Source organism: Raphanus sativus, chromosome 2 (genome assembly GCF_000801105.2).
Source record: "Raphanus sativus cultivar WK10039 chromosome 2, ASM80110v3, whole genome shotgun sequence".
Lineage (NCBI taxonomy): Eukaryota > Viridiplantae > Streptophyta > Magnoliopsida > Brassicales > Brassicaceae > Raphanus > Raphanus sativus.
The window spans coordinates 17,781,919-17,805,124 of NC_079512.1; the positions used below are offsets into that span (position 1 = coordinate 17,781,919).

General features: G+C 32.8%; 1 protein-coding gene and 1 long non-coding RNA gene across 5 annotated transcripts; one reads left to right on the forward strand and one right to left on the reverse strand.

Annotated features, from left to right (window-relative positions):
* The first annotated feature begins 2,847 nt into the window (after positions 1-2,847).
* LOC130506641 (uncharacterized) lies at positions 2,848-5,021 on the forward strand. Of its 4 annotated transcripts, none has more exons than XR_008942082.1 (6): positions 2,848-3,309; positions 3,404-3,517; positions 3,598-3,693; positions 3,777-3,860; positions 4,381-4,508; positions 4,618-5,021. It is a non-coding gene; the product is annotated as an uncharacterized LOC130506641 (long non-coding RNA). The 4 variants fall into 4 exon arrangements; XR_008942083.1 differs by having other exon boundaries at positions 2,849-3,309; positions 4,381-4,475; XR_008942081.1 differs by having other exon boundaries at positions 2,858-3,309; positions 4,381-5,021.
* Positions 5,022-8,021: 3,000 nt separating this feature from the next.
* LOC108840995 (uncharacterized) lies at positions 8,022-8,689 on the reverse strand. Its single transcript, XM_018613789.2, has one exon. The coding sequence runs from the start codon at positions 8,634-8,636 to the stop codon at positions 8,142-8,144; it is 495 nt and encodes a 164-aa protein (XP_018469291.2). The 5' UTR covers positions 8,637-8,689; the 3' UTR covers positions 8,022-8,141.
* Between the last annotated feature and the right edge of the window lie 14,517 nt (positions 8,690-23,206).

Sequence of the window (23,206 nt, forward strand, 5' to 3'; positions counted from 1 at the left end):
ACCCTTTACTTTTTTTTGTTATTGTATTTGGCAATCTTCACTATTTCTTATAAAAATTGTAATGGTTGATCACCACAGCTTCCAATTATTAACTGCCAAATTTTACAATGATTCATTTAAATAGTTGTAATTGTTAATTGAGAAAATTCTATTTTTTAATGCATGTAGATATATTAATATAAATATAGAAAAGTGTAAATTTTAAAAATAATAATTGATATAGTCAATATTAAAATGATAAAATAAAGATACAATTCTTTCAATATAATATATATTAAAAAAAATACTAAAACTTATTGGTGATAAAATTATTCACTTTTTCTAAGATTAAATGTGATCTGATAAATAACATAAAGGTATTTTTCTAAATTTTATTTTTTCAAGATGTTTCTATTATACTATTATCAACACTGCATTGCATAGATATATAGAAAGATTATATGAGAAACTGCATAAACAAAAATTATGATAAAATATATTTTTCAAATATTTTATATAATTTTAAGATTATAAAGATATTTTTAAAGTAAAATATATTAAAATATGAAAAGTAGAAACAGTTATAAGCATAACTGTTGGTTTATTTCACACATATGTTGTGAAAATGAACATAAGTGAAATTCCGGACTACTTTTCATGTACCTTTGGAGTAGTAAATCTATGTGCATTTTGCTTTTTCATGTTTTACACCCTTTACTATTTTTTGTTATTGTATTTGGCAATCCTCACTATTTCATATAAAAATTGTAATGGTTGATCACCAAAGCTTGCAATTATTAACTGCCAAAATTTACAGTGATTCATTTAAATAGTTGTAATTGTTTATCGAGACAATTCTATTTTTTATTTAAATGCATGTAGATATTCACTTTACATTTCCAACAGAACACTATTATATTTCAGAAAATTGAATACCACTCGTTAATGACATTTTTATCCATTTCAAATTACGGTGTATTTTTCCAAATTTTTTATGCTCCTTTGGAGTAGGAAATCCATGCTTTGTATACACCTTTTTACTATTTTTTATTGTATTTTGTCAATCCTCACTTTTTCTTATAGAAATTATAATGGTTGATCACCAAAGCTTCCAATTATTAACCGCCAAAATTACAATGATTCATTTAAATAGTTGTAATAGTTTATCGAGGACAATTCTAATTTTTCATTTAAATTCTTTGCAGGCATTCACTTTACATTTCAAACAGAACACTATATTCACAAACCTGAATTACATTCGTTTTGTCTAAATATGATTTTTTTTCTAGACATATTATTAAATTGAAACATAAGTACGTTCCATACCTCTGGTTTCAGAATTTCCTTTTTATTTTGGAATTTTTTTTGTTGCAGCTTTGCATATATAAATATGGCCGTTATAACCATAATATGAATTACCCGACAAAAAAACCATAATATGAATCCCATGTGAATTTGCTTGGACTCCACATCAAAACAACAGAGTTCCAGACATACTTTCGAAGTTATCTCTTCCTCATTCGTGTTCTTTTGTTTCTCACTTTATGTTCCTATTTCGATTGTAAATGCACTCCATGAGAATTACTTAGTATCATCAATATAAGCAATGTTAGCCATTTTTTTAAAAAGAATCCCATTATTTGGGGCACAACTGGAGAAAAGTATCATAGGTGCGGTTGACATAATACTAAAAAACAGTATGTATTTTGTTATGCTCGTGCAGATCAACTTTAGTGCGCAGGGCTATGAATCTGTATGCTACGATCTTCTCTTAATGGGTCATCTTAATTGTATACGTAGAAATTGTGGTGAATGATAACATCTTCATTGCCTATTTCAGCAGCAGTACATGGCAGTTGTTAAACTTTATCATCCTAATTCCTCAACAAATTTGGAAATATTATACTTGGCTTAATAAGATTGTTCTCTGCTATGATACTATGAAGAGGTATATTTTGTTTATTTACAGAAGTTATATATATTAGTTGTCAAAAGTTTTTTTTAGAACAATTGGTTTTAGAATTTGGTGTAAGAGAGTTGCTTTGCTAATGGAGTGGTCACTCTTCCTTCGCTCATATACTCATATACTTTTCCGCACATGATGTTGCAGAAGGAAAATCCCTTCCAAAGTTATAGCGTAATCATTTTGTACGACGTTGTTATGCCCAGGTCACATAATAATACACTGTCGCTTATAAACTATTCATTCAATTACTGCCCTCTTTGGTTTGCAGTTTCAGAGTAACTAATGCGGAAATCAATTATTGGCCATATCTATTTGAAGGATAAAGGATAATCCAAATTTACATTGAAACATAGCGTACGTTATATTACGAAGAATTTATATCAGTATCTGTAATTCACTGATTTGAAAAATCACGAAGATCCATTTTTCAGAGAAACTTACTGTTGGTGTCTCTCCTCTTCTTCTTCAAGTCTAAACTTCCTCACTTCAATGAACACAAAGAAATATGAGTGCTGCAATTAAGGATGTTGTTGATGCTGTGTTGGGCCATATTCTTTAGAAATTGTTTTTGCCATCATAAAATCCTTCAATTACCTCTCATACAGCCTGGATCAACTTTTCTGAAATCCTGAAAACTGATGCATAGAAAATAGAACAGAGGAAAAAAAGAAGGTATCATTAAAGTTTGACAAAAAAAAACAGTTTTAGAGACGAAAAGAGTCAAAAACTATAAGTAAAACGAAAATAAAGATTGGTCGTCGGCCAAAAAAAGACGTGATGATTCACTCCATCTCTTCCCACTCAATCCCAAACATTCAACAACCACTGAATTGATTTATTTTCCTACAATGAGGGGAATCTTTATATATAAAAGAAGCTTTTCATCCCTCTTGGGGGATCCACGTCGGCAGACATGTTATCAATTAGGTCATCCGCGCGTCGACACGTGTCATCATAAATGAAACGCAGCGTCTCTATTTTTTTCTTCCGTTCGGGCTGTATTGCGCTTCGTCTCACTCTTTGTTTGTGGCCCTTTGTTGTGCGGCCAGACGAAACTTAACTCGACGCGAAATCCTAATCCGTGTGTTGATCCTCTTTTTGTTTTTCGTTTCACTTCGATTGGCGGAGACGATCCAGTTTCTGTAACTGAATTCGGTGTGATTGCTTCATCTTTAATCCTATTAAATTGCGGTGTTCAGTCGGTTATATCGTGTATAAATAGGTAGTACATCTTTAGGATGTTTGAAAAAGGTTAGTGGAGAAGACGGTGGTGGTGGTAGCCAACATCATGACGGCACTGAAACTGATAGGAAGAAGAAACGTTACCAACATCACACCGCTCAACAGATTCAACGTCTTGAATCGTATTTTCTTCTCTCTCTCTCTTTTCTTTTTCTTTTTTTTTTCTTTTTTTTTTTTTGATTCAGACACTCTTATAATGGTTTGAATCTATTGCAGGAGTTTCAAGAATGTCCTCATCCAGATGATAAGCAGAGGAACCAACTTAGCAGAGAATTGGGTTTGGCTCCAAGACAAATCAAGTTCTGGTTTAACAGAAGAACTCAGCTTAAGGTAATGTGTCTTAATCTCTCTCTCTCTTTTGTGTGTTTAAAATTTTGTCTGAATAAGATTTGTTGATATTTTTTCTGTAGGCGCAACATGAGAGAGCATATAACAATGCACTAAGAAGCAGCGGCTTCAACGACCTCAAGTCTCGCGGCTTCAACGGCCTCTTCTCTCAGATCGAGGTTCCTTTTTATTACCTTCTTCTTCTCTTTTGAAACCAAGATTTGAATATTATCTGACCCTAGGATGCATCATCTGACCCTAGGATGTAAGGGACAAGCATCAGAAGTCGGCACCAGCTCCTCTGGTTGTGAGGGAGAGTCCACTCAGATATAACAAAAATCTTCAAGTAATCACAGATTCTACTCTTTAACAGACTTGCGTTTAAAGTTGTTTTTTTTTCTTTTCATGTGACTTTAGTAAAGTGAATGTTTTCAAGCCATGCCGGATTATTCTACATGGGTGTAGTAGTTCTTATTGATGTAAACAATATCCTCATCATAGTCACTCTGATGAAGGTTATTTACATTTTTCTCATATTGCTGAGGTCTTGAAAAATAATGTTTGAGATTCCCCTTCTTATCAGATGTCAGACTGATTATCCCCACTTGCATTGATTGCTGAAGTTGGCTTCTTACGCTTCTTCATATATTACTATTTGATCAGACAGTTTTGCAAACTTTAGGCCAATCCTGAAATTTAATATTATGTTAGCTTCAAGAGCTTGGCATATTTCATGGTCGCTCTCACTTTGTGTTATCATTAGTCTGATGCGTCTTCTGCTAATAGCATCAAACATTCTTACATTCTTACATTCTCAAAGATTTTTTTATCTGAAGCCGTGAGTTGTGTTTTTTTTTTCAACCAAGCTTTTTTCGTTCGGGAGACGTACATGCCGCTGTTTCGTTGCGGCCGAGTGTGAGTGACCAGTTTATCGGAGGGAAAGCTTAAGACACAAAGTGAGGTTGACACAATCATGACAATTTAGAATGTTGAGGTTCTGATGTTTCACGTTTCATGGTCACTCGAGATTCTGTTGATCCTGAACCGCTATCCCTCGAAATTACAGAGTCATTTGACTAAAATAATAAAAATCTTTGATGCAGGATTCCACTTCCTAACACATGGAAACTATGACACTTTGTTGTCCTTAAAGTCTTCATCGTAGTGTTTCAGATTTAATCTCTTTTATAATATGGGTGGTAATGGTTCGAGGATTAACACTACGATGAAGACTTTCTTACTCTACTGATCAACTGTCTGATGCAATAGCTAAGAGAGTTTCTTCATTTTCGATTTATCATGTTGTCTTAAGGAGTTGTACTTTTTATTGGTGTATGAAATCATCTTTATTTTGTTTGACTCAACGATATTGGATAGGTTAGTTTGTGTTGATTTGTGTCTCCTACATTTGTTGCATAATGGTGCATGGTTATACTTACTCTGTATATGAATGCTACAAGATTGTTGTCAAGAATGAGCCTGAGCAGCTTCGCTTTTGATGCCAGTATTGTTATATGTTTATTTATTCTTTCATTTTATTTATAAAGGTGTGGCTACTCTTGGGAAAATGCGAACTATAGACCAAGTGAACATTTAAATTAAAACATTTCTACATTTACCGAGATTTCTTACAATGTTGAGACCGAAGGTAACCATCAGAGCTCAACAGGGTGGTGAGATAAGAGCCTGTGTAATTGTCTTCAAAGGGAGCGCAAGCTTGGCCGTGGTGTGAGATTAACTCAGTGAATGTCCTCGACTTAGCATCCATATCACTTAGTCTTAGTTGATCATTGGCCAAAGATGGACTCACAATCTCACTACTCGAAGTGTAGACAAATAGACAAACCAAACAAAGATGGTAAACAAAAATTAATTAATTATAGGGGTATCTCTTCTTTTACAATAGGATAGCAAATCATTATTAGTTTACAAATTAGTCGATAGAAAACTTAGCAATTTGGTTTTCTTTTCCATTTTAATTTTTATCTAAGAAACATATTTTGGTGAATAAACATTGATTAATCGGAAGTTAAAGTAAACATTTGTTTTACCATGTTAAATATACACCCGAATTTTATTTTAAATAAAGGATAAGTTCTAACAAATAATTAAAATATTTAATAAAAATTTAATCATATTTTCAAAATATATAATAAATTTAGTGTATATGGGATAGTCAATCTTAAAAATATATTCGAAAATAGTGAGTAAATTTTATTGTTAAAAATATAATTTATTATTTGGATAATAAGTTTATTTAGTATATAAATATAATAATATATGAAATTCAGTAATATATTTATCTGAATAATAATAATTAATATTATGTTTTCATTGTATTTACCAAACATAAATTTTCTGTAACATTGAACTATGTATTTACTTTTAATTTTTATTTCAAGAGAAAGAAATGGACTAATCTATCAGTAAATTCAAAAGTATGTACAAAAGAGAAAATAAACCTAATGTTTTAAGTAGAAACCTAACCGAAATAAGAAAAGTTCTTTTCCATTTGCTATATATATGTATTAAAATTTGAGCAAACATTTAGGAAACTATATAACAATTACAACAATGAAAATATTTTTTTCCTGATACAAAGTATGCTCTCTAACAAAACTAATAAAAATATAAAAATGTTAATTTTAAAGTATACAAAGATGAGATGGGGATGTGTTTGCCACAAGTATTAACAAAAAATAATATAAGGATTGATTCTATACTTGATGTTTCAAAACCAAAAATATACAAAATATTTAATTTAGTTTGAATAATCTTCAAAGAAACCAATTTCTACTGATGAGTCCTTTAAATCTTGACAGCAAAAACATCTTGGTAGCTAATCTAGAATGGAACATAGAAACCATTGTGAGTCTTTTGGAAAGGCTTTACGACTGCTGAGAACCTCGAAAAGAGTCATATACATAAGTTGTTCGATACAAATTATTTAAAACATAACATTTCACATTGTAATGTCATAGAAGCAAAAAAAAAATCAAAACAAAATATTTCTTACAAACAAATTAATTAATAAAATAATATATCTCAATACTAACCAAACGTTCATTACACGACGTTTCTATATTGAAAAAGAAGTGTTATAGAACTAATCTGATCTTTATAATTATCACTATTAATAAATGGAAAAATTATTGGAGTTGGTTTTACTATGAGTAGGTGAGTAAAAAGTGCTTACATCATCGACCACTACTCAGTTTTCACACTTTCCAGTTTCAATGTTTTTTTTATTTTAATTAGCTTTGATTTACTACCTTCTTTGCATTCAATATAACATTTTACCTTCAATAAAAAAATGCAACTTCAAATAATCATTACTTCCACTTCAATAGCATGTCGAATGATTACGAATTCTACATAAAATGTAACTACTCTTATTACATATATAAAGAAATTACCCACAACCAGATCCTTCTGAACCTAATATTACAAACCACAACTAACACACCGAATATGAGATCAAAATTTTGTAAAAAGAAACAACATCAAGACCATTTGAAGCCCTCACATCATATCAATACCACTTCTTTTTAATATAGAAATAACTATTATCTTTTTTGACAAAAAACTATTGTAAACAAGCAAACATATTTTATCACATATAATTTCTCATCACCAGAAATTTTCTAAAATACAAAATTTATTATCATACATATCTCAAGCAAATGCAAACCTAAAACACAGCTACAAAATCATACAAAAAATAATAACTTACACCACAAGTAAAATATATCCCGCCCGTAGGGCGGGCCGACCCTAGTTTATACATACAAAATTGGATGACAATGATGGAATATATAAAAGGATACAAAATCTGAAATATATAGATTGATTAAACGATTCGATTCCAAAGGGTGTAATTGCTGAGACGCTTTAAATCCGGAAGGCGGACGTAGAAGTGTGCGACGGTCAGAGAACAGTTGATTGAGGAAAAAAGACGTCCTTTGCTGAAAATGATTGATGATTTAGAGAAGAGATGTGTTGTTTGAGAAGGTAACGTTTCACTGAAGAGATGCCCAAGACTATCGTTTTGATGACGTAAGAGCCACTTAGTATAGAAAGTTTATACCCCTTAGATCATAAAAACAAACAAATCTTGAACGTACAATAGTAACTTTATTTTCCTATAAAAAAAAGATGACTTCAACTTGAGTTTGCTATTATATATAGATTGCAGGCTTTGCAGCATTATGTAAAAGTTGTATTTTAATTGTTACTAGTTTATTAGCTGGCAGGAAAACATAAGAAATTGAGTTCTTTTTCAAAAAAAAAAAAACATAAGAAATTGGGTGATCACTTTTTTAAAAGTGTTTCATTCTGATAAACCGAACTGAAAATTAACCAAAGAATCAAAGTTAGACAACTGAAATAAATTTTTTTTTAAATGTAAAACGTGCTTCATTTCTTACGTAGGTTAAGAGAAAACAGTCCAAAAAGCATAAACCATGGAAACAATTCACAAATTTAATAAATAAGAACACTGATATCATTATTAAGAAGGATGCACTTTATTTCCTCGAAGCTTAATATGGAGAAGCATAATTAAAAAGGAAAATTATAATACCAACTAAAACTCATTATTTATAATTCTAATAACTAACTAAAACCTCTAAGCTGGCGAGGGAGCAGATGGAGTAGATCCAGCTTTGGTGGCACAATGTAGCTTAACAAAGCAGTCAAAGAAAGGGTTATGGTAAGCTCCAAAGACAGTCTTGTCACAGTCTTCATCCATCTTCTGTATCGAAGCACAACATTCCGATCCAATAGCAGGTTTGCGGGTGAAGAAAGCTTTCCGGATATCCGCCATACATGTTTTTACATCCTTGCAATCAGACAAGCACTTGGTGACTACCGGTGGTGGATGGAATGGAACAGGGTGGAAATGGTTGTAGCCGGCGGGGAGTGGCGGAAAGGCTTTTTCGGAAGAACATGGGAACGGCCAATGTGGTGGCTTGGGGTGAAAGTAAGGGTAGGAATGGTAATGCCACCATTCGAGCTTTTCGTTACGCGATGATGGCATTGACTCCAAATCACTTGCTGTGACTAGAGACGTGAGATAGCATGAGACGAGTATGATAGCAAGAAGGATTGCTAGATTCTTCATGTTTTGGATTCTTGTGAGCTTTTATGAGGTTTGGATATGTGAAATGTGAAATTGATGAGTGCGTTTATATAGGTGTTATAGTTAGGGTTTTTAGATTACAACTTTTGTGTGATGTGATAAGTTCGAATGATGTATCTTATTGGCATATTCTCTGATTGACTGAGTTTTTTCTCTGACAACGTGATGTTTGTTATGATCCTCTGATCATCTTTCGCAACAATCGTCGTGCTACCTTATTATTGAGAATTTTTTTTTGTTTTTTTTGTTTTTTCACGCTTTTTTGTTGGCATAGTTAAAAGGGGATTTAGAATTTTAAAAAGGAAAAAGCACTCCCCACAAATACGTATGAGTCAAAGCGTAATATCTATTGTTTAAAAATATTGACAATTCAAATCCCGTATTAGATATTAGACAGAAAAAATTCTAATATATATCTGGTTCAATTCTATTAAGTATGAAGATATTTAGAGATTAACTAACCTAAAAAAAATTGTGAGAGCTTAGACACATAGGATGATATCATATTAAGCAAAACGTTGGACATCTGACTATAGTCCGGTCTGGATCTGATCATCCATAACAAATTGGTATCATAACCAAAATTATGTTCTCCCTAGTTGGAGGAGAGGTTTGTTAAAAGCAATTGGCAATTCAAAATCGGATATTACACAAAAATTTCAAATATATCTATAGTCCAACTCCACTTAATATGAAAACTTTTGATGAGTAGCTAACCTAACAACTAATATGTAAGGATTTAGACCAAAACTAGACAAATATCATAATAATCGGAGGATAAGACATCAGATGACGAACATCTGACTCTAATAGAGTATCTGCCCCTGGCACGGACATCTGATCTGGTTCTATAAGAACATCTGGTCTAAGAAGACATTTGATCCATCACAAAATCTGTTATTCTTATTCGAAATCTATCTCCCTCTTTTAAGCAATTCCATCAACATCCATGCACATCAAAACCTCATTTTCTCGCTCTCTCAGCTACTTTTTCTGAAACACTTTCACAAACAAGCAAAAGATTTTTTTATAATAAACTCTGTTTTAGTTTATTATTCTATCTAAAAAGTTAATGCCTAATACTTTTGAAAATGCCTAATACTCAGAATATGAGCAACGCAAAGACGAATTACTGATACCAAACCACTCTTCTTCATCTCCTTCTTTACCTCTCAAGAAGATAGATTTGAACTAATTGGACTTAAGTGTATTCGATCATGAGTGGTAACTTGAACGTGTTAAATTTCAAAATTGTGTACACAAATATGTCTACTTAAACGGTTAAACCTCTCTACGCAAATGTATCCATACATTATACACCCAAACATATCCACAAAATGTATCCTTAGCCATACAAGATTCATAAATTACCAGATCAAGTTTTAAAACTTCGCTCGCATGTAGATAGAGACTTATCTAACATGTTCAACAAAAGTGCGTCTACCAATAAGTTGTCTAACAAACCTACCCCCATATACAGTGCCCATATAACGTATACACAAATGGTTTTTTTTTGGTCACACCAATGGTTTATATTTTAAATAAATAGCATAATGGATATCAAATTATATATTAAAAATAAGAAAAATGCCCTTACATATCCCCGAATCTTTTTTTGTCAAAATATAGCCCCTAAAAGTCAAAATGATCAAAATATTTCATCAAAAGGTAGATAAATAACTATACATGTAGAATTAACTAATCTAAACTTTAGGGTTTAGATTTAGTTGGGTTTTGGAGTGAGTTTAAATTTGTAAATAAAAAAAGATATTGAAAGTTAAAAAATAAAAATAAATTAAAAAAAAATTCAAAAAATAAAAGAAAATTTCAAAAAAGTAAAAAAAATTATAAAATTTTGAATTTGAGCTTACAAAAAAATCGAATTTGAAAACATATAATTTGAAACTATAAAATAATACTTTTTGTTATTTATTTATTTATCTTGGATATAAAATTCTTTTACCTTTTTAATAAAACTTATTTTGGTCATTTTCTTCTTTGGAATCTCTTTTTATGACAAAAACTTTAAAATGACTTTTTAAAAGAATTTGCCTACAAATAATATAAATAAGTTGATATACAACTCATCAGTACACTAATCTTTCATCTATAACTCATCCGTTCAGAATTTTTCTATCCACGATTTCTTCATCTGGGTATTTTTTGTTCACAAAATTTTATTATATTCTTTTCAAAAAATAAAATTTTATTTATTGATTAATAAAATATATTAACATGAATGTTAATAATTTGAAGTACAAGAAAATATAAATATAAATAGTAAATATATGATAGTATAAAATTAAAGAATAAAAAACTAACAGTTAACAGAAATATATAAGAAACTAGATTGGTACCCAGAAAAAAAAAGATTGGTACAAATAAATTTGACTTCCACGCTTCTAGTTTCTCAAGAGTATTTCGGATCACCAAACAATTACAAACTAGGTGTTTTGTCCGCACATTCGGACATAATAATTTTACTAATAGTTATAATATATGTATTATAATTTAAATATCATGATATCTTATTTTTTATATTCTTAATCGTTTTAGTTTTTTTTTGGTCTACGCCTTCTTAACACAAAGGAATGCTATAAAACTATGGACCATAGAAGCATAATTACATATCAAAAATAATTCACACAATTTATCAAAAATATATATATTTCACACAATAGAGTAAAGTAAGAATGTGAAATTTCGGTCTCTCTTAATCTACTTTGTATTTTTGAACCAGAAACATGTATTAAATTACCAAAAAACACTAAAACACACAAAATAAGAACAAAATAAATAAAAAGTAAACAAAAACTAAAGTTCAATGATAATTTAGAAAAAAAAAAATTTAAAAACAAACTGAGATAACGAAAATATTTCATTGGTTTACTTGATCAATATATACATCGACTTATCTTAATATTTCATAAGTTTATTTTTAATAAAAGCAAAAAAAGATAATGAGAGTTTTATTATTAAATTTAATTTATGGTTAATTTATAATTCTAATTATTCATTAAAAATATATCTACTTTAGCCATTTTAGAAACTAAATCATTAAACACATGTTCATAACATGATTTCACATGCAACTCTCTAAACTTAATATCAAAGCATAATTTTCTTATAGATTAAACAGTAACTAGATTTTAATCCGCACGTCCTTGCGGATATATATTTCAAAAATATATTGCTATTATTTTTTATTGTCAATATCAAAGCTGGATAAAAAATTCAAATCTGAAGAACCGAACCTATCACGTTCCGAAAGAGTATACCAAACCCAAACCAAAATTAATTAAATATCCAAACTATTCAAAATTTTGATATTTAGACAACCGAAACCATAATCAATTTGAACCGAAGTATTTTGGATATCAAAATGTATCCGAAAAAGATTTATATACTTATATATATTAATTATTTTTAGTTTTAATATATACAAAAACATCCAGAATATATATGATATTTTTAGGTTGGTTTAAATACTTGAAAATATAAAACAATAGTCAAATATTATCTAACATAGTGGAAGTACACTCAAAATACCAAAAAATATTTAAAATAATTTTTGATTTTGATCCAAAATTTAAACCAAATATGTTAAGTTTAGGTATTTTGACATATATTATTCGCAAGTTATCTGGAGGATATCAATAGTTTACAAAGTAATTTCCATAGCTCACAGCTCATTCATGTACCAAGGACGGCAAATACAAGGGCGGATCGTTTAGCACGCAGTGTCAGACAACAATCGTTTTTTGTCATTCACATGGATGCCAAACTACCAGTTTGGTGTATAGAGTCAATATGAGTCTGTATGTTTGATGAAAAAAAAAAAGACATATATTATTCAGATTTATATACAATATATTATTTTATTTTGGGAAGATCTTCGTGGCACACAAAACTCAGTGGAGAAAATCACGAGTGGCAACACAATTTGACAGATTCAAGGGAAGTGTTGGGTGAGAATCATTATTGTCTTGTACATGTATCTCGTTTGTTTATTATTATTGCTTTCGGTCTTGGTACATTTCTAAAAGTTTTAGAACTTCTTAATCTTACAAAAGGTATGCACAAGATGAATTGTTTTATAAGATCGTCTACCTTTTTCAAGAGATTTTGGCACTGAATCTCACAACATACAAATTGGTACGCAGTAATCAGAATGTGAAATTGAAAAAGCTAAATATGACTCCAGTAGAAAGTTTAATTAAAAGGTGTACTTGAAGTCGTTTATATGTGAGAATAGTTGCTGTTATATAGTAGAATGAAACATTCAACTGATGATGCATGTATAAGATGCAAGAATCGAATAAAGTGATGATGTATGCTCACATTCTCGTGACCACGATATCCTAACAAATGGAAAATCGTTATACCGACATTCATAATATGTTCCATGTTTCATGATTTTAATAAGTAGAATACCGGATCAAACATTCTCTTTTCTCTCGCCTCTCTTTAAAAAGAACAATCGCAGATCTAGTTTCAGCACTGGTGTCCGGAGATATCGACGGCATTGCTGCTGGTGTCTGTTAGTTCCGACGCCGGAGGTACTTCTTTCCCTCGCCTTCTTTTTACGTTGTTTCTTTCATTTTCATCATCTTCATCGTCGACATGTATGGTTTTGTGGAAGGTTTCAAGTCTCTGAAACCCTAACTCTACCCAGCGAGTGATAGATCTGGAAGTTGAGATGCTTTCTGGAGAACCAACAAGGTGGTGTGGGCTGGAGTATGAAAGGAGTCGGCTTTTAAGGTTCAGACAAGTCAGATCTCATTTTTACGTCTTTAAGATCTTGGTGAGGTTTGTGGTAGTGTCGATGCGTGGTGGACATATGAGACACCCCCCCCCCCCCCTCTTCTTCTTCATCTGGTTTTGGACAGCCTTTCCGAGTAAAAGCTAAGCAGTGGTGGCCCTGTGCGAAGGTTTTGACAGCTTATCTGTCTCTCGAGGCTTGGTCTCTTATTTTGTGTACTGGTTTCGTTTCCGTATTGATAAAGGTTTCCTTGTTGGTGGAGGTGCATGCGTGGCGTTCCCTGCGGTTGTGTGGTCGCAGTTGCTTTAGGTTTTCTAGCGTGCATGTGAAGTTTGAGTTGTCTGAGAGACGCTATCGTCTGGTAGCCTATCGTCGTCCTCTGAGGCTTCTCTCTATTTGTCTCACCGCATCCCGAATCAGTTTCAAGGTTGTTTTGATTCGCTGTTCGACTCTTATTGTTTCCCCAGTGATTGGAGTTCTGGAAGTGTGTAAGAGATTGGTGTTGGGAACTCCAACCTGGACCAAGGCATCGGTTTGAAGCTCGGTTGAGTCAGTTTGAATTCGATCGGCGAGGAGACTTGGTTGAAGAGTGGTCATCCATGTGCTTTGGAGGCTCTCTGGACTTCTAGATCAGACTAAACCTTATCTCTTATGCAGGAACTGAAGTCTTAAAGTTTGATTAAGTTGAAATTGCAACCTGTGTTTTTAAATGCAATATGCTTTCTGCCTTCTGGTCGTGGGTTCGTGCCTCCAGGGTCTGGCGGTACTCGAGGCTTGGGTTTATTATGTAAGTCTGTTGTCTTTCATCCATTCAGTTCTAGAACTTAATGTTACTGTAGAATGCGAGTTTGAAGAGATCATCAGAGACAAGGTACGCCAGCGGTGACACAAGAATAACTGGTTTCCGAAACAACGAGGTAAACTTCATCCTTCAAGTAGTTTTCATCGTCGGTGAGAATGGTCCATAATATTCTAATGATAGAAGAGCGCTCTAGAGGAAGATGTCGGTATGATGGGCAAATGAAGCTAGTGTTGTATGTATGATTTAGAAAATTTTATTCCAACCAAATTTGTATTCGAGATTTGGATTATCCGTTTGACGGGTGCTTTAATATAGTAAACTAGATCTTGATCCGCCCGACCGGGCGGGTATTTATTTTATGTTTTTAATTTTTCTTTTAATATTAAATGATGTATTTGTAATATTTAAATATAAATTTAGATTGGAAATTTATCTTTGCAGTTATAATAAAAATTAAAATTAAAATTTTAATAAAATATTCTGATATAAATTTTAAATTTCCTAATTAAAATAATATAGAGTTGGGTCATAATTTTTTCCAATTCAAAAATTCTAGCATCCCTCAAAAACAAAAAAAAATAAAATTATAAATACATAAAACATATAACCATATTTGGGACTATACTTTCTACTGAAATAAATTTGTTAAAGAAAAATAATGTTGCGCTGTTTTTGTTAATTTCTATAGCTTGACCCGTGACCATTTCACTTTAAATTTTTTCTATGTACTAATGGTATACTATATATATTTGTAAATTAAAATGTATTACATAATTGTTAATATAACATTTTAAAACATAACGATTTTATTTATTAGTTTTAAATAATTATATTTTGTGATTTAATCGTCTATTAGATCATAGTGTATCATATAAACAAATCTTATATTTATAACTAATTGGACTTATATAGGAAGTATTATGCTAATAATATATAAAAATTATATTTTATTTTTATGTTATATAAATTGATTATATGTTATATATTAGGAAATATATTTTGGTTAAGATTTTGTTAAGGAAATCTATTATTTAAATTAGGAAAAAATATTAAATGCTTAAATCTATTATTTAAATTAGGAAAAGACAATCATACTTAAATATAGCTTCATTTAATACTTCAGTGGCATGACAATGTAAATATAATGAAAAACTAAGGGTTAATCTAATTTTGTACTTCTGTTTTAATAGAATAGATTAGAATTTCTATATATAATCTATATATTTTATTTTTATATGAAATTTAATGTCTAATTTTGTGTATGTGATTTATTTTAGTCATTTTCATTATGTGGATTACAGTTTTGAGAATGATTTGGATTCATGTTAGGGGTAATATGTTTATTTCACCTGTTTATTTAACTTGTTTTGCAGTAATTTTATTTTTAATGAGTTAATCTGAAATAGAATAATTAGTTTTTAATAGTCTCATATTGACCAACATTTATTTAAATTCTTTTCTAATTAACTTTATTTAAAGATATTTTCAACCCATCTCGCATTTTATACACACTTTGTAGATATTTCAAAATTGTTTCATATATGATTGATTGTCTATATTTTTTCCACTTACCAATATTTAATAAATGTAATATAATTCTATAGATTATATGAATCTTTTTATTAATTTTTCAATTGTAAATTTTTATTTTTTTATAAAATATACACATATATATACCGATAACGGTGAATTAGCATTTATTTTTTCTGTTTATATATCATTCATTTATTATGATAATAATTATTTTTTATGTGGAACATACATTTTTAGTTCTTAATGGATTATATAAATATTTATTAGATGATATTTTTGTTATAAAATTATACACATTTAGTATATATTTTATAAAAAATAAGTACTTTGTGCAATATTTTATATTTAAACTATATTAGATAGCATAGGTATGATATAATAATAACAAAACGTGGGCTACCATAATTAATAAAAAAATGTGTAAGTTCAGTTTGATAAACAAACAGAGTTTTTCAAGGAAAATGATTAGTTTCGTATAAATAGGTATGTAAAATATTGGTTTTAAATGTAGTAGGCATTGATGATTAAATATTTTCCATTTACTTGATAGTATATAAAGAAAGAATATTTCATATGTTAGGAAAGTGCAGATTTTTTATCTTAAATATTGATATTGTATTAATTAATGTATTTGCTTAATTATAGGAATTATTATTGTTAAAAGGTCAGTGGCATAAACTTGTAATATTAAAGGTGAAATAAGGGTTAATTTTTATTTGTACTTCACTTTTAATAGATTAGATATTTTTTTATTTATTTTAAAAATGTTTTAGTAGAAAATTCAATAAGAAGATGTATTTAAAGTTGTTTATATCTGAATAATCGTTTATGTTATATGGTAGATTGAACCATTAAATTGTAAGCAACGAAAGCTTTAAAATCCATATTATGAAGTTAAACCACATATACAAGTTATTATGTCAAAACTTCAACCCAGTTAATGAATTTTGAAAATTTCAAAAGATCATATGATATATATATATATATTTGTCAGCAGATCATATATATATAATATTTTTTTTATTAAACAAGGGTTAAACCCAGGTCTATTAAAGACACAGACATAATCTCCAGATAGACATAATCTCCAGATGGGAGGTGTAGTTCATGGGTAGATTTTCTCTTGGGTATTGAAATGGACCGTAAACAATAGGTCCATATCTGTGTGGCACATGTGGAGCTAATAATTTCGCACTAGAGAGGAATCGATCTCTAGCCTAGACCAACATGACAACTCTTCCTCTATTGAAAACTACTAAACCACCACGATATATAATTCATATATAAAATGTTATTAAGATATAAAATTTTATAAGCTTATGTCCCAATTTTATGTTTATATTTTTAACGATATAAACAGATAACTTGGGCATAAGCTTATAATATTAAAAGGGTTAGGAAACGGAAAGCAAGGAGTCCCATGGATAAGGGGAACAGTCGGATCTGTAAGTCAAAGGATCCTCCAAATCAGAAAAAGGTTCCGTAGAGCAATCACTGAATCGAAAGTACGAAGGAAACGAGGGATGGGTCCGACACGCAAGACGCAACTTATAAAAGTGGAAACCTAATTAGAGTATTTAATAACTATCACTAATTTCGCATTATTGTTACTGATTAATGCTATAACTCTTTTGTCATTTCTAACTTGTGACTTCTAGTGAGATAACAACTGGAAGTAATAATACAATTATGTTGCGTCGCGTCGCGTCCTTCCTTCCATACTTCCAGGCTTCCAGCATCAGGTTATTCCGCTCATATTACGTGGTATTGATTTTAAATCTTTCTTTCAATCCAGTTTGATGCAATTTGTTTTTAGGTCGAAGCTATTAATTAGGTCCAGATAATTAACGTCGTTGTTTATACTAGTCTTGTTGTTGCGATTGTGGATTCAAATCCAGATAATACATAATGTTGACCAACAATTAAACTAATTAATTTGTACTGAATTAAAAACAACTAAACTTCAGTCGTTGCGATTGTGTTATCATTAACTAAAAACAATTAAAGAATAAGTGATAACAGGACTTTTGAAGAGTCCCTAACCAAATGTTGTAGTGTAAAAGATTGTCGAACCAATCCTAAGTGATTCTAAAGCAAAGGGAATGCAAGACCATGCTTAATCTAAGTGCAATCAGGTTTTCAATGATGATATGAACTAGAACTATGCTAAAGTGCAATAAAGAAACAAGCTTTCAATCAATCTAGGACAATAGGACTCATGGGGCTAGGCATTTGATTTCAAGTGATTAAGATTCAATCTAAGGGTGGCAAACTTTCAATCAATAACTTCCTTAAGTCTAGAACACTGAAATAAGCAAGCTCTATGGTCAAGAAGGATGCTCATTTGCTTTGATCAACTAGACACCAAAGGTCTTTGAACCTAAAAGATCTAAGCAATCATTAAGGATGAGTCTATTAACTATCTAAACTCCCTTAACACAATGGTCTTTGTGTAAGGTAAGTTTAGAGCAAGCTCTACTTGGTTCAGACATTTCATCAAACACCTTGTGGGTGGGAAATGTCTAGAGCTCTAGATTAAAGAGGCCAACTTTAATCTAGCATTAAGAGAAGTAGACAAGCAAGGAAACAAGAGATCTAACACTAAACACCCTTAGATCTTCACTTAATCACTCTAATCACCCTAGCCCATGAATCCAAAAGGTAACTACTCACTAATAGACATGAATAACCCAAAACCCATGGATGATTGAAGGTTAATCATGCTTAGTGGTCAAGATTGATTAATAATCACAAGAGATAGAGATGAAAAGAAGCTCAAGATTAAGTCTTTCACCAAAATAGCTAATGTGATTACAAAGAAAAACAAGATATCCCTCAAAATTAGGTCTAAAGGGTATTTATAAAAGTCTAAAAACGAGTTGGGTCAACCCAACAATCCTGGGTCAACCCAATAAAAAAGCAGTCTTTTTCGCCCGTAGCGACCTTGCTTCCCGCTACAGAGGTCGCTACAGAACTCTTCAACTCTTCAGGATCTGTAGCGACTTTGCAAGTCGCTATGGTGGTCGCTACGCTCACTCGGGTGGCCTCCTAGCGACGTGATCATGTCGCTACGCAGAGGTCGCTACGAACACTTAGTCATTTCTTGGGTTTTGGCTTCTCCCATCATAGCGACTTGTTAAGTCGCTACGCATGTCGCTATGATGGCTCGGGTTGCGTCTTAGCGACCATGCGAGGTCGCTATGCTGATGTCGCTACAGGGTTGATATGCCTCCAGTAGATTGATCATAACTCTTTTAATACATATCCAAATGACTTGAAACCACCTCCATTAGAAAGCTAACTCAATTTACTTTGTCTTCCCAAAATTTGAGCTTCAAAAGATATCTTTAAGGCCTTCATCCATGTTCATATTTCACCCTTTTGACTGAAAACCCCTCAAATGTCTTCAAAGTCACCAATAAGCATCTCCAATATCTGATTGAGACAAATGTAATGCAATGCAACCTAAATGCACTCTAAATGCATGCAAAGGAACAATATAAGGACTAGAATGAAGCTTAAAAACATGTAAATACACAAGATATCAACTCCCCCACACTAGTCCTTTACTTGTCCACAAGTAAACTTTCAAAAAACTAATGTAGAGAGGTTTGAAGGTGGGAGCACATAAGCAAAAGAAACACTTAGAGCACTCAACTTGACATCCTAAAGAAACATAGCAAATAGCATGAGCAAACTCTCTTATTATACTCTAGCTTCTCTAGGCCTATCAATACTCTTATACCTTTACACAAGATGCAATACTCATCAACCAACAAGTCTTCTTAACCAGCCCTCACATTGATTCACACACACACACACAAGGTGAATTCTCACAAATGGGCACATGATCTCAATCATTTGGCTAGGTGATCAAATGGTCTAATATGGATGAAAAGGAGGGTTCAATGCATCATTTTAAGGTGGTAATCACTCAAAAATCAAGGAGCTTGATCATTATGCAAAATTTATCTAAGACTAGGAGCAATTCAAGCATACATGGATTCATCCTCATCATTCTACCCATTCCTAAGTAATTACAAATTCTACACCCCTTTCATTCATCCCATACCCCAAAATAACAAACACTCACATCACTCACCCAATGAACAACTCTTATGATTTAATCACTAAGGACCTCTTATTCACTTTTCTAAGCTCTAAACTCTTTTTATTTTCCCTTCCCCGCTATCTTTTTGAATCTTTTTTTTTTCTTTTCTTTTTTGTTCTTTTTTTTTCTTTTTAATATAGGGGGGAGGTCTCAAACAATACAAACAAGAGCTTTCTTTTCTTTCTATTCTAGGTCCTTAGGGCTTTTCTTTCTCATAACACTCTATTGCTCATCTTTCTCACACTCCAAACCGAAGACATTAAACCTTTAAGAAACATACACCCACTCACCATCCTAGAAGCTAGCTCAAATGATGACCATATGCTAGCAAGAGATGAGAACAAATCCATGTCGCTCCCAATACTCTCAAGATTTTGCACATGACAAACTATCAAAAGAGGCCTCACTCATGCAAATCAATGTAGGCTTCAAAGAATGGTAAGGGTTTTAGGGTAAGGGAGTGCCATTTGGGTTAACAAAGAGTGGTTCAATGGAAAAGATAACCCAAATGTGTATGAGATCCATGATCAAGTATGCAAATGCCCATATGCAAGAGAGATTAAGTTCATTTAACTCAAGATTCAGGTTGGAGCTGGTTTCGTGAACAATGCCAATATCAAGCAAGCAAACATGTTTCAAGAAGAGTTTTCAAGGCACGAAGCATGCAAAGCTTTCAAGAGATGCTTAAGCTACTTGATATGTTTAGCTAGGGTGTCAAATTCAGTGCAAACAAGTGCTCTTTACAAGGCATTATCAACAGTTGCTCCATATGCAAGTGAATGCAACATATATGATCTAGACTCAATCCTAAGAATGCAAGTGATGCAACTACATAATTCTATATGCACTTTTCAAAAAAAAAAATTTTTATGGTTTTTCTATGCATTTTGAATGTACAATGCAATGCATGAGATGCATAATCAACAAAGCAAACATGATCAAATACTTGGTACCTCCCCCACACTTAAATCACACAGTCTCTGTGTGAGTAAGAGAGAAGGAGATACCGAAAATATGATAAAGGGAATGGTATGTACAAAGAAGGGTTGGAGTGATACCTCAAGTGGAGAGTGAAGTGTGGTAATGGGTGTCTAGAGCTTGAGCTTTGAGCTGGCCTGAAACTTCTGCCACACTTATTGAAAACATAAAGAAATGAAATAGCAAATTTATATACAAGGATAACCATGGGAATTCCTCCCAAGTGAGCTTGTTTTGAGTCACTAGCTTGACTACCTTTTCTCTTGTACTAGTGAGAAGGAGGATCCTTTCCTCCTTCAAGAGTGATGGTGAGGACCTGAGAGAGTAGCTCTTGGAGCTTGATGAGATCATTTTGAAGCTGAGGAGTGAAGATGGCTCTTGCACTTGAGAATGGCTTGAACCTTCCCTTGCACTTGATCTTGTACTCAATGGCTCCATCCTTGAGTTTCATTGGGTGGAGAGTGAGGGTGTGAGGAGTCTTCTCAAGAGGTGGAGGGTGAGATTCCTTCACAATCTTCTTCTTGCCATGGGAGACCTTTGTGGCTTCACTCACATACTCCTTTTGAGCACTGTCCAAGTGCTCATCACACTTCTCCTTAGGGGATTCTTCACCAAGAACCTCTTTCTCAATACCACTCAGCTCAGCCGTTGTCTTCTCAATGGAGGATGCTCCACAAGTTATTGTGCCACAATACTCAGGTTTCAACTTAGGTGATTGAAGAGGGTAGGAGACAGCTTTGTTCACATTTAGGAGTGTGACTTTGTTGTTGGCAAAGTCTATGCAAGCTCCCACTGTTGTGAGGAATGGAGTGCCAAGGATCAATGAGACTATCTTCCCAGTTGCCATCTTCAAAACAGTGAGGTCTATAGGGATGGTGCATGCTCCAAGCTTCAAAGGGAAATCCTTGATGATACCAATTGGGGTTGTAGAAGAGGAATCCCCAAATTGGAGCTGAGATGTGTCTTGTAGCATGTGCTCAATCCCTAGACTCTTCATCACCTCAAGTGAGATCACATTCACACTTGCACCAGAATCCACTAGAGCATCATCAAAGTTAAGCTTTCCAAGGGAGCAAGGCAAAGTGAACATCCCTTGGTGTCCTAGTTTAGGGAGGGACTTGGGTGGGATTGGTGGATCAAGCTTGAGTGTAGAGATGTCCAGGAGCTCTGCTACTTCAGCTTGGTGGTCTAGAATGTCTTTGATGAGCATCATCTGGACATGAGCAGCTTGCATGTTGTGAATCTCTGGAAGCCTTACTCCAATATCACTCAAGTCTTTTCTGAATTTGGAGACCACCTTCTTTTGAGCTTTGGTGAGGAATCTCTCTGGAAAAGGGAGCTTGTCATAGGGGGATAGCTCAACCTCAATGTCTTCTTGCTTCACCTCTTTCAGCTTCTGGTCAGCTCTCCTCTCAACTGGTTTCTCAACCCTAGGCTCAGCTCTCTGCAGATTCGTTGTTTGAACTTTTCTTTCAGCTTGTACATGAACCCTTTCTATAGCTTTATCCACCATCTGTGCTTCAGCTGTTGCTACAACCAATTGCTCAACTTTCCCAAGCTCAGTCCCAAACACTAGCTTCTCAATCTCATCTACCTCTTTCTCATAATCACTCAGCTCAATCTTTGAAGAAGTAGTAGATATAATAACATTGCAAGACTCCTTGGGATTCTTTTCTGGTTTTCCTGGTAGAGTTCCTTGTTGGCGATTGGAGTTGGAACTCATAGAGGCAAACTGATTCTCCAAAGCTTTGAACTTGTTGTTGAGCTCATTGTAGCTCCCATCAATCTTTGAGTGGATGTTCTTCAACTCATAACCAATTTGCTTCTCACTTCTTGACTGAGCTTCAAGTAGTTGCTTGAACATTGATTCTACACTTGTGTCTTGAGCCTGATGTTGAGAAGAACTTCCTTGGGCTTGAGTAGACTGGTTTCCTTTGTTGGAGAAACCAGGAGGAGGGTTCTGCGGAGGTTGATGGCTTCCTTGCTGGTTGTTCCTAGGCTGGTACCCACCTTGTTGGTTGTTGGAATAGGGTCTTTGCTGGTAGTTGTTGTACTGAAAGTTGGGCTCCTTCCTGTACCAAGTACCATTGTTGTTGATGAAGCATAACTCCTCTTGCCCTTCCAAACCATCAACTTCATTCACCTTAGGAGGAACCTCTTGACTAGGATCACCAACAAAGCTAACCTGCTCCTTATTGGATTGGTTTGAAAGAACCAAGTCCAACTTGTCTTGCAAAGACTTGATATCTTTCCTTGTCTGCTGGTCATCCCCTCTGTTGGCTCTATCATACTCCTCATTGTAGACTGAATCACTTTTTGCCATGTTCTCCACCAGCTCCTCTGCATCCTGCTCAGTTCTGCCCAAG

Coding starts and splice junctions, on each gene's coding strand:
- LOC108840995 (XM_018613789.2), bottom strand. CDS start 8,636: ATGAAGAATCTAGCAATCCTTCTTGCTATCATACTCGTCTCATGCTAT.